Here is a 15,284-nt window from a genome sequence, read left to right as displayed (position 1 = left end):
TAAGTTACAAGTTATGATTTATCAAACGTTTCACTTATACTAAAATATCCAACACCTAACTAACGTTCACTTATACAATACTTCTCAATTTTTAACTTATAAATTACATTTTTTTAAAAAAAACAAACGAGCCCATAGTTTATAAGAAAGAAGAAATGAGGCATATTAAGACGTGGCAAATTGGTGTGGAAGGACTTCCCTGGAATTTGGAGGCAAGGTGCTGTTTTTCTCATTCCAACATTCTTGTATGTAACATTTGTACATATAATTTCATCAGCCCTGTCGGGCAATATTCTAAAGATGGCCATTTCACTTTTAGTGGCACTTTCTTACAGCATCATATGCACCAAAACCTAACTGTAAAGCTTGTGAAATGCATCTTGCAGCACAACATAAATTAAAGCTTACCGAGACTTTGTCTCCGGATAGTGAGGCGACAGGTGCAGAATTCTAGGCACTTCACCTAATTGCCATCATAGATGGTTCTGATGACTGTATTGACATCACAGTAGGTGCCCGTAGCTCAAGTATACTGTTGCTGCCTTCATTATAGGCTCCTACACATATTGTGTCTCCGCGACCATGCCAAGTGCCATCTTGGACATTATTTATCTCTAATGTTCTGGATTCCTGTACAATTACAACTAATTAAAGAGCTGATTTCATAACATATATATAGAGTTGCAACTGTGATGATCACTAAAGTTTATCATACAAGATGCAGCCCCAAAATTTGTACTGGGATACTGAGAAGGAAGTATGAAACACAACTAAAGTTCTTATTGCTACTTCTAAATACATTTTAATTGAAATTTATTGGATTTATACCTGACTAAGCGTGCAGCAAGGGCAAACCAGATGGTACAGACAGTCATCCATTACACTATCAGTTCCCTGAATGAGAATAGAGTTAGATAAATGTGTGAGTATGATCGAGAATATATGATTACGTAATGTAAGAACTATATCAGGAAAAATCAAACAGTGACTGCCAACGAAAAAAAGGAAGAAATAAGAACAAATAAGTAAACAAAGTGTGCGACATATATCATGTATAACAGGCGTGTGTAAAGTGCATGTAGTTCATGTGACAAAATGTGAAGATAACTATCCAAATCAAGAAAACGAGAAAGAATATAGTACACAAGTTCCAGCTCAGTTGGCAGCTAAATAGAAAACGAATAGGATCAAAAAAGATTAACAGCTCCAAATACGTAAAGACCAAAGACCGTGTACTAAAGTTTTAAAATCAAGTGACTTCAATGCATTACTAAAATGATTTAGGTGGTGCCATGTGTTACATGCTTTGGACATCCAGTTTAGCCACCAAAATATTCTGGCATCAGGAAAAGCATATTAAATTATAGGTCCAGCTGTCTGGGAAGCAACCTAGACAGAACATTGCTGATTAAGCAGCCACCCCAGCCTTACAACCACCACCATTTTCAAAGAACAGATTTCATGTTTGTGAAGCCGCCCAATCCATAACTGTTTGCCAATGCATTATTGACCTATAGGACCAGGTATGCGGTCTAGCATGCATATGCAAAAGTATATATTTAATTAATATATGCTGTTCCGCTAGACAATAATAATGTGAGAAATGTTTACCCTAATGTTAAATTTCTTTCTAATCTGCATCCGGTGAAATCCCATGTACGCTCCAACAGAGATGGTAAAAGCAACACCCATATAGAGAAAGCAATGTCTTCTTGTGACAGCAAATGCCGTTATATTGACGAGAGCAGCAGCAGCAAGAACAATGTAAACAATTGCCTGAAGATTTACAGATATAAACCAAGGAACAAGCAAGAAATAAGAAGTATTCAGAAAGTTGCAACTTGAATATATTACATTTAACATTGGAATAAGCTTGAATGGTAATTAAACTTTATATTCAGGACAGAAAAGCGAAGTACTTAATCATTTGGTACTTCACAAACAGAGTATCTGGAAAACATTTTACTAATAACTGCACTAACCATCTACTTTTTTTGAATGGCCAGCTGGGCTGCAGCAACATCAACTACAAGGCCATTACAAGATTAATTTAGCCTTTCAAGTAATTTTAATTCTTTGGTATCTTCATTGCGGTTTTTCTAACGAAACTTCAAGGGAAAAAAGCATACAAGTGTATCCAAATTCCAAATGTGCAACAAGATACATTGATCACATATATATTTAGTTGATTATCTGACATTTTCCGATGAGCTACACAAAAAACGGAATAAGAACTGTACTTAGAACATTCCAATTAGATAAATACATCCATTTACCTTTTTGTCATTAAAAACCAACTTTGCAACAAATCCCAGAGCGGTAACTAGAGACTACAAGGATAACATATACTATATATGACTCAAGGTAATAACTACAAATGTCGTCAAATTTATATTCAAAAGAGTGGCTATACAGTTTGAAACCATTACCCTACAATAGAACAATTTGCGAAAATTGTACCAACTTGAAGAATGGATGTACCTGAGCAAAGCAAAATCCAAAGCCAGCTCTTTTCATGTTCTTCCCAAACCTATACCATGGACAACTGCCAAACCAGATACAACAACATTAACAAAGCAATCAAAGCTTCAAACTTTAGGCACAAACCAAACCACACACAAACACCCTTTATCCCAAAACACAAATCCAACACTCAATCCCACCTAATTGAACTAAAATCAAACCTCAACTCAACAACCCAAAAAATCATTTCCCACATAAAAGCTAAAAAAATTACCCCACCTCAACCTTTCTAAGAGCGTATATACCGGGTATGTTTAATTTCAATTACCAAACCAAAACCAATAAAAAAACCAAACTTTACACCAAAAAAAGAAAAATCCCACAAATCATTCATCAAAAAGTAGCAAAATTTAAATCATACCAACAAGATTCAAGAAGAATGCGCTGATCATCAAAACAACCAAAAACATCCCCTTCCCACATCCTCAAAACACCAATAGGCCCACTATCAAAACCATCATCATCAATATCATTATCATAATCTTGTTGTTTTTGATTATTGACCCATTTACATTTGCCTTGATTTTGCATAGCAACAACTGCAGAACAAAGCACATCAAAATCCAAAAGAGAGACACCACCACCACCTTCATCTAATAATCTTGTCTTCTCCTCTTCATCACCATTCATGATTACCCTCTCCTCCTCCATGAAGATTGTGTGTATATATCTGGGGTTGTGTGTATATATTTTCAGGGGAGGAGGGGGTGAGGATTAAATAGAGACAGGGGGAGGAGGAAGATAGTGTTGGTGTTGGTGTTGGTGTTGGTGTTGGTGGTGGGCGTATTAATGCAGTGGGGACATACATACATTATACATACAGCTGTTTGCATGTTAGAATATTATTATTATTTTTAATGGGACCATTATCCACTATATTTATGTTAGAATTTATTTGGGGTTTTTTATTTTGGTTGTTGGATAATTGTAATTTTAAGCTAGTGAGTTGATAATATCTGTTGTACAGATTATTTCCTATTTTTAATTTGCTATCCATGTGTCAATCATGTCATATTCATTTGTGTATTTCCAATGTGCTCTAAAATTTTATAGGAATAATTTTAAAGATTTCAAATTGATGTTGATCCCAAATAACAATTATTGTGCTCTCATTAATCAATCAATAATATTGAATCTCATAACACGTGTTATGGTGTAATTAGCTATAAATTAATTAATAATATTAAATCTCCAACATTAACATAAATTTTACTAATAAAAATATTTGAAATTGACAAGTCATAAATATCCGTTATTTTGGACCAAATTTTGGTATCCAAAAATACCTAAGAATGAATAATATAAAACTGAGGTGCGAAATGCTTGCAAAATCATTATATATATGCCAGAACTTATAAGTTAGAACATTACTATTATTTTTGGAGGAAAGCAAACAAAACACGATGAACGCAAGGTATGCGGGGGGATAGGGGATGTTCGTATGGCATTGATACATAATTTAGTGATTGTGATTTGATTATTACTGATAATTATATTCATCTCATAATAATGACAGTGATTGTGATCCGCATGAGTGATTAGTTAATAATTGTTAAACAGATGCGTAATATTAATTAATTCAACGGCCCGCAAGAAAGGCAGCGAGTTGATTTAGTAGTAGTAGATAGGAAGAGGCACTTGTGAGTTGTGATGGTGTTGGCAATGGCTGCACTTTTGTCTTTTGGTGCAACTTGATCAAGTGGTGGATAAGTTTGTAACCCCCGTACAGATAATATTTTCCTAATATCATTTTCCTGATATCAAAGCTAATACTTTTTCAAAAGGGCCCCATAAAGAAGAGAACCTCAATTATATTAAACCCTCAAAATCCCCAACCAATATAATTTGGGATTACAATAACAAACAAAGTTTAGGCACAGATGAAAAACACTTCATGACTTTGAAGACCAAATTGTAAGAAAACAAAAGCCCACTCAAAATCTTCAACCAATATATTTTGGGATTAAAATAACAAACGTTTAAGCATAAAGAAACACAAGATTTATAACTTTAAAGACTTTGTAAGAAAAGAAAAGCACTCATAAATTAATAGAGTTAATTGCATTTTGCAACCCCTACATTTCATTGAATAACAAAAATATATACTTATTTTCAAAAATACAGGTTGCAACCCCTAACTTTAGATATCAAATACAATATGCATACCTTTAACCATTTTGTTAAAAATATTTATATTCTAAATGGTAAAATTGAAATTCAGCAAAATATTTAAATAATAATTTTAATTTTTTTAACTAAAATTTAGAATTTCAAATTATAAAAACAATATTAATGTCAATTATTTTATTACTCAGTATAATTTTTAAAATTTTAAAATATAAATATATTTAGAAACTTTATTATTATATATATAAACATATATTTTGCTTAATAAATATATTTTAAGTATTTAGCATAATGATTAATTTAGAGTATTACTAATAGAAAATAGCTACAATTTTTTTCATGTAAAAAATGTATTAAAATAAATATTTTAATTAATTTGAAATTTTAGTTATTAATATTAACATCTCAATTTCAATTTTATAACCGCAAAGGATGCATGTTATAGTTGATATTGAAAGTTAAGGGTTGCAAACAATATTTTGCAAAGTAGGTATACTGTTTTGATCTTAAATGAAGGGGGTTGCAAAGTGCAATTAACTCTAAATCAATACTAATACAGAAAAAGTGCAACATATATGTTGTATCTCGCTCGTCTGGCTGGGTCAAGAAATGCATACGCAGATTCCACGACAATGCCAGTTTCAACCGTCAAATAACATTCATAAATTACATGCATAAGGACATATAAAGGGCGGGACAAGGTAAATGTTAAGAAGTGCAACAAGGTTCATTGTGTAATACCAAGATCAAGTCTTCATTGCAGGCCTAACCAGGCCAAGCCCGGAACCACTCCCCAAATGCTTGAAGTCTTTTGCTTCAAGATTATCCCCGTGTGCAGAGAAACCTGTTCCACCTTTTTCCAAGAGGACCAGATTCCTTTCCTTACATGCCTTGTTACAAACCAGACAAACCTTGTCAACAGCCATGAACTTGTCAGCACATTTCTTACAGAATACATGTCCACAAGAGCTCAAGGCCACAAGCGCAATTGTGTTGGTTATTGTGACCTTGCAGCTAGGACAGATATATGACTTGTCAAGCGACGTGGCTTTCTTTTGTTCAGTAGTGTCCTCTGTGAAATGAATGGGGAAGAGGGTCTTCATCTTGAGTTTCTCACTGCCTTCTGGACAGGTAGTGCAGGTAGATGGTGCTTCTACCTTTGAAGGAGCTTCTGGTGTAGCAGAGGGCAACCAAAATGCTTTCATTGTTCTCAGGGCTTCCTCTTCATATAATGTTGCCTTCACACTATTAGCCCCATGGAACCCATTCTTATCTCTGTTATAATTCTTATCACTGTATTGGGGTAATGCACCATGGTTTTGCTGATCAAATGCATCAAGCTCTCTAGCTTTCTGCAATGCTAATTTCTCTTCTTCATCCTCTTTATCTTGTTTTTGCTGCATAGCATGGGCTGCTGTTTTCCTGCAAGTAATGAAAACATTATCTTCAGCAAACATTCACAAAAACAAGTTCAAACTACACATAAGATTTATCGTCTATTACACAAAAGAGGACATAACCCAAATCAAAATTATTTTAACTTATAGATGGGTATAATGTGGTCATAGTTTTTAGGTTTTTTTATGTAAAATGCTGACAACATTCAAATTCACAACTTGTTACACTGGAAAAAAGTTATAACCTGCATATCATCCAAAGATTGCCAATACAACTACGATTAAGTAGTAGTCTTGCTAAAGTTTTACACATCAGGGTGGCAACAGAGAAAACAAGAATATATAAACTGTATCGTGTACACCCTCATCAAAGATGCAATGGCTTATTAACTAATAACCAAGTTACAATACACTTCAGCTCTTCAACAAATTATCAAGAGCTGATATTGTGCAAGACATGGAAGTATTTCAAATATTATACGAAGGAAATTTGAAAATATATTACAAATAATAAGTGGACTTAGTAAGGACATCATTCCATGTAACAAGCCAACTGAGTACCTCCCGCATCTTAAACCAAAAGAGGAAAAGTGGCTAGTCATTAACCGATGTATTGAAGTTAATGGCATACAGACGATGTAAGTATCTAATAATTCTAGATAACTTCATCATCTAAAAACTCTCTTTTTTTTCCTTTTCTTGAACCCCCAAACTATATTTGGTTAAAACTATAGATATATAAACATAATAAAATAGATAAAACTTACAGAAGCGAGTAGTTTGAAATGCATTTGGGAACCAACTTGAATAGAGCATTAAACAAACTAACCAAAGAAATGTGATTCATGTACTACTCCATTAAAGTTAGTTCTATAAACACATTTCTAATCATTTAGTTACAAGATCATAGAAGTTCAATATGGTTTGCAATGACAATACATCATTTGTATTAAGATTCTTCTACTGGTTTTGATTTGGATATAACATTTATGGATATTTACATAAAAATAATATAAAGAATATAAAAACAATATAAAGATATCATCATGTTACAGCCCTATGACCTGAAGAAACTTTCAGTATACGTGTATAACACACTGATTTGTGAAATCAATGCATAACATTCAATGAACAGAATAATAAAGGTATTGATGTTCCTATTTTTTTACCAATATAATAAAATTTCGTGTCATAGATGATTAAGTTATGTATTTGATTCAATTTCCATCAACTTAATTTTGTTAACAGGATTTATAATACACAACAACAAATCATATTCGCCACATTCTTTAGAAAACAAATTTCCCTAGAGCAGTTAATATAATACTCAGTTCAACAAGGTTCCTTAGAATTTTAAAGAAGCCAAGTATGTTACTGCTCCATGTCCCAAATCATAGAGCTAACATGTTTGCAAACTCGTAATTGTCATGGGCATTGTTTATTCAGCTGAAATCACCAGCTGCTATAACTGTTCATAGACGAGTTCATGAAATTTCTAAAAAATCAGATATCCGGCTCGTAAATAGTTCACAAACACAAGTGCCAAACCAAACTTTCAACTTCCCTACAACACATTCGTATTTAAAAACAACTATTCCAATTTGGTTTGTCCAACCCAAAGCTTAGCACTACTCATTAATACACACAACATCAACCTCGATAAATTAGTACATATGTCACATTAGCTCTAATTATTAACCTAGATAAACTAGTTCTACTCTAAAACTAGATAAACAAGCCCTATTCTTATTAACCTCAGTAAATTAGCTTTACTCATTAACCTCGATAAACTCATACTTTTCTCATTAGCTCTAAACTCGATAAACTAGCTCCACTATCATTAACATCTATAAATTAGCTCTACTCATTAAACTCAATAAATTAAGAATCATAGTCTCCATTTTCTCGTAATATTTTCAACCTTGACAAAATAAAAAAATTATCCGGGCCCGAAACAATAAAATCAAAACAAACAAACAAACAAACACAACAAGAGAAGTAGATCGAACCTCTGAATATCTTTCTTCTGAGCCAACAAGCACTCAAGAATACACTCCTTACAAAAAATATGACCTTTCTGACACGACATGGGATCAATTACTGGTTTCAGACAAAGCGAGCACGAATCGAACGGCTTAATTGAATCTTTACCCAATCGTTCTCTTTGAGTTCCGTAGCCTAGCTTCTTCTTCTCATCGTACGTGAAGTAGGCTAGATCGTTGTTGTTTTTTGAGTGTCTTTGAGGCATTTTTGGGGTTTAATTGAGATGAGAATTGATGATTTGGGAGATTTGAAGATGAAACCCTAGAAATTGGGGAGAATTTGGTTTATATATATATGTATATGTAGGGGGTTTGGTAAGGGCGTGTTTGGGTCGGAATTAGACGGCTTACTGTCGATTAGCTGAGATCAAAAATTCCAGAGCTCGTTTTATACTCAAATAGCAATCTCAAAAAAGTGCGAAAACATCAACTAATTCTTACATTTATTTATTTTTTTACTTGGGGCAGAGTTTGGTATTTTGGGGATGGATTTTATTCTGAATGTGGGAAATAATTTTATCATTTAAATTTTCGTTTGCTCTGAAAATTAAAATGTCACTCTAAAAACAATATGGGCTTTTTGGAAATATAACCAAGCCTAAAAACATTTTTGCAAAAATACTATAATTTTTTAAAAGAATTTACAAAAGTATAGTAAAATTGAAAAAAAAACTTAGCAAAGTTAGTATTTTTGGTAAATTCTCAAATAACTCCCTTGAGAAAAATCATATATTTTGTATAGACTACAAGAAAAGGATCAATAGACATCACCTCATAGATATCACTGTCATTAAGGACCGATGTTGAAAATGTGTTTAACATCGGTTAGTTCCAAAACGATGTTACAGTATGTTTTTTACATCAGTTAAAATCAAAACTGATGTCTAAACTACTTTTCAAAAGAACACGCGGGCCTTGACAAAAACATATGCCCCTTGCTAAAAACATTTCCCCCTTTAGAGTATCTCCAATAGAGGTTACTAACAAAGTTGGCAAACCATGACAAATCATTAAATATATTATTTTTTAATTGTCTCTCACATCCATATCACTCTTGGCAACATTTATTAAAATTTTGCTCTAATAGTTAAGCAACTTTAAAGGTTACCCATGTGGTCACTCTATATTAATTTTATATTTAGTTCAATATAAAAGTGGGTTGAGTAATATACACTTTAGATATTTTTTATGACTTTTTGCTAATTTCGGAAGTTGCCAAGGGTTGCCAAGTTTTGGCAACCTTGGTAGACAATCTTTTGGCAACCTCACAACTCCAATAGGTAGGCAACCAAGTGTGTCATGCCTTGTAAGCTTGACAATCTCCTTGACAACCCCTATCTGAGATGCTCTTACAAACATTTCATCTCACCCGACTCTCTCCTTCATCTCTTTCTCTCTCCCGATTCTCTCTCACTTAATCACTCTCAGCCTTCGACATTGAAACCCTAACTTATACTATAACGACTCGTGTATTTTCGTATTATTTAAAAGTGTAAATTATGAAATTATTAAATAAATAAAATATGTGTATAGCTTCCATCAGCTATGTGTTATTTTATTAATATCTATGTGTGATTTATGGTATGTCAGGTTATTCGCGTAATTAATTATTGAATGTACTGAATTGTTTTCACTTTTAAAAGTGAATTTAATGCAAATTTATTTGCATAAATATTTGGATTGTATTAAAATTATTTTTATGATTTTATAATTTCAATAATTATTTTTGGGATTTTATAAAATTTATAAATCAATATTTCATCAGTTATTTAGCCCTGTATGATCTTCTGATTGCATTTATTCGTAAAATTCGTATTTAATTCTAAAATTCTTCAAAAATTATGAAACTCATATTTATTTAAGTTTGGAATATTCCGAGAATTTTAAAATTATTTTGGGAAATTTTGGGATTAACTTCACTCGTGCATTGATTCGTTTAATTATTAAAAGCTAGTATAAATTGCATCTCAGAAATTATTTTAAAATTATAAAATTTATGTTTTTATAAACTTCAGGATATTTTTAATATTTTAAGACTATTTTCGTGATTCTCTGAAATTGTTTTAAGTGCAGCTCGAATCATTAATCGTAAATTGTGATTTAAAAATGAGTTGAAAATTAAGAAAATTTATTTTTAATAACTTTGAATTATTTACGATATTTTAAAACTATTTTGGTAATTTTCTAGTTTGTTTTATTCGCAATTTGATTCGTTAAATTGCGAAGTGCGGATTATTGGTTGTTTTGTGTACTGATATAATTATAAAAAAACACAACAAGAGTAGATAACTCCAATTGTCATTATCCCCTTCTTCAGTCCATTTTTCTTCTCGATTTGTCCCTCTCTCGATTGTTCTGTTGTTCCGCTTCGGGTTAATCAATTTCTTCTCCTCCCTCTTTCTTTTCTCTCCCTCCTATTCTCCTCTATTTTTTTCTATTTCTCCTCGACGCCGCTACTTGGTTCTCCGGCCTGTTTCTGGTGGGTGCGTGTGGTGTGCTCGTGTATATGTATACAGGTGTGTGTGAGTGTACTGTGTGCGTGTGTGGGTGATGTGTGTGTTGGTGTCGCCATGTTTTCCTATGGCCGTGTCTGTTTTGGTTCCTTCGGCCGCTTTGCTCCGGCCACCCCTGTTCGATTGTAGTTGTTTAGTTGCCTGTGATATATTTCGTTCGACTGTACTTTATTTTCAAGTTATTATGCTTATATTAATTTGAGAATTAATGGGTTATTTCTGCAGTAACGATATGATTATTATTCGTGATTTAAATTTGTTTTGCAAGAATAATTATCAATTAATCGGTGGGATTGTGAAGGATGTCCGACAATCGGAAACCCGCGAATTTTACCACCGTCGGCGATGAGCCTCGGTGAGCCGACGGTGGACTGTGATGATAGTGATCTGAGTCCTAATATTTTAAAATAAATAAAATTAGTTTTATATTTTTATTCTGGATCGAATTAGTTAATTATTAAATATTGTATCGGGACGATTGAATTGGTTGTGATTATTGGATTGAATCGGTGGTTGGGAATTTTAATTGGATTGCTTCTGTATTTGGTATTTGTTGAATTGACGTCGATTGTATTCGACGGGTAATCCGATAAACAAAGGAGACGCTGCCCGATTTTTGGGGGCGTATCTTGTAAAATATCGGAACTACCAGTGGAATGTAAATAGTTATATAATAATAAATAAATAATTTATAAAATATAACTGACAACTTGTTTTCTAAAATGACGATTATATGCGTTTTCCGAAAATGAACATCGAGTAGAGTTTTGGGTATGTGAACCCTGATTGCTGTAAATATTATAATAGTACATATAAAGTTCGAGTCGGGATTTGATATCGAATGTGTAGGTTGTTAGCGAGGATATGTCAAGCATACCTGGACGTCTAACATAGAGTATTTCGACTCTGTAGGTTCTAGTCAAAGAACTCAAGAATTGAAGTCGAACTAAGGATAACCTAGTGGACCGTCGACAAGCTCAGTAGGGTTTTAACCGAAGAACCTGAGTTTTGAAGTCGAATCCAAGGTGATCTAGTGGTTAGATGATAAAGCCTGAGCGTCCGAGTTGGCTCAGAGTCGATCAGTAATAGCTGTAAAGCTCTGCAAGGAAAGTACCCTTGAACAAATCTTTTACAGTTCAGTATATATGAATGATTGGTGATTTAATTTACGTACTGGAACAGAACATTTTAAGTTACGTATTCCTCATATTTAAATATGTTTTATCAACTGATGTTTTGGGGAAACTTCTGAAAATGCCTATCTCTAGATTGTGATTAAATTGAAAAGATTTTAGAATGTGTGCTGTGAGACAATTATTTAAAAAGAGATAGGTGTAATTGATTTTGAAAACTGGATAAAAACGGATCAGATATTGGATGGTTGTGTAAGAGGCCCGTAACGGCCCAACGGGTTTGCGTAAGAGGCTAAGTCGGTTGCGCGCCCTATTTAGACCGCTTAGTCTAGTGTGGCAGAGACTTAGCTAGTCTCTGAGTTTCAGAACAATATTGTGGTGGGATAGACTGATCAGCTGTCCCTAGGATTCGTCCAATTATATATCTGATTTTGGTTTAGTGGTTCCTGTAACGGAACAAACGGTTTTGTGGTCCCCATAACGGGACGGATGATTTATGGTTCCTGTAATGGGACAGAGGTTTGAAAATGAAAAATAGCATGTTAAAATTGAACTCTGGTATTTATGCACAGCACATGACTGTTGATGTTATTGTTTTTCAGAGCATGCTAGTTTTGATATCCAGTTTATACATGTTTTACTTGTTTTCTAACAAGTTATGAATTCTGTTCCTATAACTATTTTATCATAAATCATTTTACTTGTTATTCATATAGTGGTACTGATGAGCAATTGATTGCTCACCCTTGCATAATGTTTTATATATGTATTGCAGATGCCTAGGAGATTCTTCCGCAATAGTCAGGGTAGGGTTCCAGTTTCTTCCGTGTCAGGTTCCTCTGAGGAAGTTGTGTTGGGCTAAGAATGGTCTGATGAATTGCTGTATTAGGTTAGCTGCGTCATGATGGTTTGTTGTAAGTGAGTCTTGTAATAGTTGTAGCCTAAATCATACTTAAACCTGAAAAAGATCTTGGAAAAAGGGGTCAAAATTATATTCTATCATGGAATTGATTATATTATGTTGTTATTGTTGTTGTTCACATATACTACCTTAATTAGAGTTGTAGGTTTGAAACCCCTAATTTGAACCCTAGATTTCAAGTAATCGAACCCTAACTTTCAACTGAAATGGCCGATTAGCTGCAAGTTTTGGTCGATTTGTGCAAAGGAGGTTGAACATTGGTCGATTTGTGTAAAGGAGGTTGAACCCTAGCTCGAATCTGCTGTAATTAGTAAGTGTTATTTTAATTTTTTTTCAAAATTCAATTTTCGGTTTTTAATTCTTTTTTTTTGTGAAATGGGTTGTTGGATTTTGGTTCTTGATTGTTTTGTTGATGTGGGTTTTTTGTTATTTTTGTATTTGGGGTTTTAAAATTTGATGTGGGGTTATTTTAGGTGTTTTCTCGTGTTTACCCAGTCGACGGATCTGATTTTGAAGCACTTAATAGTGCTATATAGATACTTACATGCAATGATGCTAGCGTCTCAGTTACTAAAGAGAGTAGCACAACTCTAGGTCTGGGTTTTAGGTGGATATTGTGATATGTTAGGTTGCCACTATGGCAAGTCTTACCTCTTATTCACATAGTTAATTATGAATTCTGTGTTTACAGGTGTGATTTCTTGGGTTTACTACACATGGACGTATTTCATCAGCGACTTGAACATGTACTACTTTGTTCTTCGTAGTTGACGTGCCTAACAGTTTATTGACCTACAAAAAATATGCTATGATTGTAAATTGAATTATTTTTGTAATATAAATTAGAACACATGAACTTGCAAATCTTTCAGGTTGTAAGTAGTGTTGCAGTGCATAGTTTAAAGGGGTAAATGGATATACATTTACTAAACACTTCCAGCCGCATCCAAGTAACAGAGAGTAGAGGTCGTATTGCAATTCTGAATTTGTGAAAAATAAAATTACCAAGTGCTGGGAACCTACTGTACTAGCTACAATCATCATTCCCAGTGAGTAAGCTCTCATATTCCTTTATCTACAAGTAATATCTTTCTTTCCTGTGCCTTTTGTTTTATCAAGCTTATAATTTTTTATAGATAATTATACATCTGCTATTTATTTGCTCTCCACTTCAGGTATGTTCACTGGCAGATTATTGTTGTAGTTACATTGTTGTTATAAGTTTTCGGATGCTATTCTCCACTTAATTTAACTTGTATCGAGAATAATTGATCGATTTCTCACTTAACATAATTAGGCTTCATTACCGTAAAATATTGTTAGGAGATATTTGATAACTGGTAAGCATGTTGTGATCATTTTTTTAAAGTATTACGGTTGTTGCTAATGTATCAGTAGAGACTACTCTTGTGCTGCTTCTTTATTAAAATTGTTTATGGGACTGAGTGGCATGAGTTGGTAGTGTTCACTAGGTGCAAGTGATATGTCGAATGCGGATGATGTTAAACAAGTCGATGGACATGTGCAGATGAACAGTGAGAACTCATCAACTCGAAAAGAGGTAATAACCCCGCCAATGTCTTTCCAAAAACATTGTAATGCATAATAAATTTAACTATTTTTGAGTTTGCTAGCTGAATATTATAGCAATTGTAGCAAGCAGTGATACATTCAAATTTTATTCTTTCTAGGAGGAGGTAATAAAAAAGAAATAAGGGGGAATAGTACCAAAGAAGTAGCCACTCATTTCTAAGGTACTATTAGGATTAATTTTAGAAAGTTATGGGCGGGTGCCTGTCACCTAAAATATTAATAAATTGCTATCCTCATATTCGCATTTTAAGCTCCTGCTTTTATTGTCAGGATCATGAACGTGCCTATTTTGATTCTACTGATTGGGCTTTGGGAAAGGTACCACTCTCCTTTCTCTGTTTCTTGAAGCTTGGAAACTTTTAGTGGCATTTATTTAGCGAGTCTTATGCTTCTTTATGATAACAGCAAGGTGCAGAGAAGCCTAAAGGACTCCTGGAAGCACTTCGGCCCAAATTGCAGGTACAACTGTTGATATTGCTCCTTCATTTAGCTAATGCATTTATATCAAATATGGTGAAGTATTATGTTATGAAGCTCTTTAGATTCAATTTACTGTATATTTTTGTTATTGGATTGTTGTGTAGTGAACCTGTTCTAAAACTTCGTTCAGACCAGATTCTTTGAAGATTTAAAATTACAGTATTTCATTTTAATATCTTCTTTGGAATGTTGTGTTATACTGTTACTTGTGTCCAATTGCTAAACATGGTAGATGATCAACAGTTGTAATCTTTGGTCTAGGAACTTTGGGCCTTTCTGTAAGTACATGGATTTGTGCTACTTATTCTTCTCTGCTTGTCTAGAGTAAGCTAAATTTTGAAGCCTTACCAATAGTTCAATTATATTTTCTGAGAAGGTGGCCCAATGAGCTAAAATAAAGGGAGCATCTCGCATAGTTGGTGTGGAAACTAATTCTAAAAAGAGCGTCAAAGGTAACATATATGTTACTCCATATATCCTACATGCTCAAAAATAAATATATTGTCCAACAAATGATTTAGTCTACAGAAATTGAGCTTCTAAGGTTTATGAAC

The 15,284-nt window shown here is 33.5% G+C and overlaps 2 protein-coding genes across 2 annotated transcripts; both read right to left on the bottom strand.

Moving 5' to 3' along the window:
• Nucleotides 1-205: 205 nt before the first annotated feature.
• LOC141672081 (uncharacterized) lies at nt 206-3,310 on the bottom strand. Its single transcript, XM_074478580.1, has 5 exons — nt 2,885-3,310; nt 2,482-2,545; nt 1,612-1,776; nt 829-894; nt 206-630 (listed from the first exon to the last, which is right to left on the bottom strand). The coding sequence occupies exons 1-5, from the start codon at nt 3,172-3,174 to the stop codon at nt 460-462; spliced, it is 756 nt and encodes a 251-aa protein (XP_074334681.1). The 5' UTR covers nt 3,175-3,310; the 3' UTR covers nt 206-459.
• Nucleotides 3,311-5,148: 1,838 nt separating this feature from the next.
• Nucleotides 5,149-8,459, bottom strand: LOC141672483 (E3 ubiquitin-protein ligase CSU1). Its single transcript, XM_074479096.1, has 2 exons — nt 8,057-8,459; nt 5,149-6,072 (listed from the first exon to the last, which is right to left on the bottom strand). The coding sequence occupies exons 1-2, from the start codon at nt 8,293-8,295 to the stop codon at nt 5,397-5,399; spliced, it is 915 nt and encodes a 304-aa protein (XP_074335197.1). The 5' UTR covers nt 8,296-8,459; the 3' UTR covers nt 5,149-5,396.
• Between the last annotated feature and the right edge of the window lie 6,825 nt (nt 8,460-15,284).

Source organism: Apium graveolens, chromosome 7 (genome assembly GCF_009905375.1).
Source record: "Apium graveolens cultivar Ventura chromosome 7, ASM990537v1, whole genome shotgun sequence".
NCBI classification, from domain to species: domain Eukaryota; kingdom Viridiplantae; phylum Streptophyta; class Magnoliopsida; order Apiales; family Apiaceae; genus Apium; species Apium graveolens.
This window is presented reverse-complemented; position numbering and strand designations above follow the sequence as displayed.

What these genes read in the sequence shown, in the direction of transcription:
- LOC141672081 (XM_074478580.1), bottom strand. Translation starts at nt 3,174, where the DNA reads ATGGAGGAGGAGAGGGTAATCATGAATGGTGATGAAGAGGAGAAGACA. An exon ending in ATTCTTCTTGAATCTTGTTG is followed by an intron (nt 2,546 to 2,884) that starts GTATGATTTAAA and finishes CTGGTTTGGCAG; the next exon opens with TTGTCCATGGTATAGGTTTG. An exon ending in TTGGATTTTGCTTTGCTCAG is followed by an intron (nt 1,777 to 2,481) that starts GTACATCCATTC and finishes GTAAATCTTCAG; the next exon opens with GCAATTGTTTACATTGTTCT.
- LOC141672483 (XM_074479096.1), bottom strand. Translation starts at nt 8,295, where the DNA reads ATGCCTCAAAGACACTCAAAAAACAACAACGATCTAGCCTACTTCACG. An exon ending in CAGAAGAAAGATATTCAGAG is followed by an intron (nt 6,073 to 8,056) that starts GTTCGATCTACT and finishes CATTACTTGCAG; the next exon opens with GAAAACAGCAGCCCATGCTA.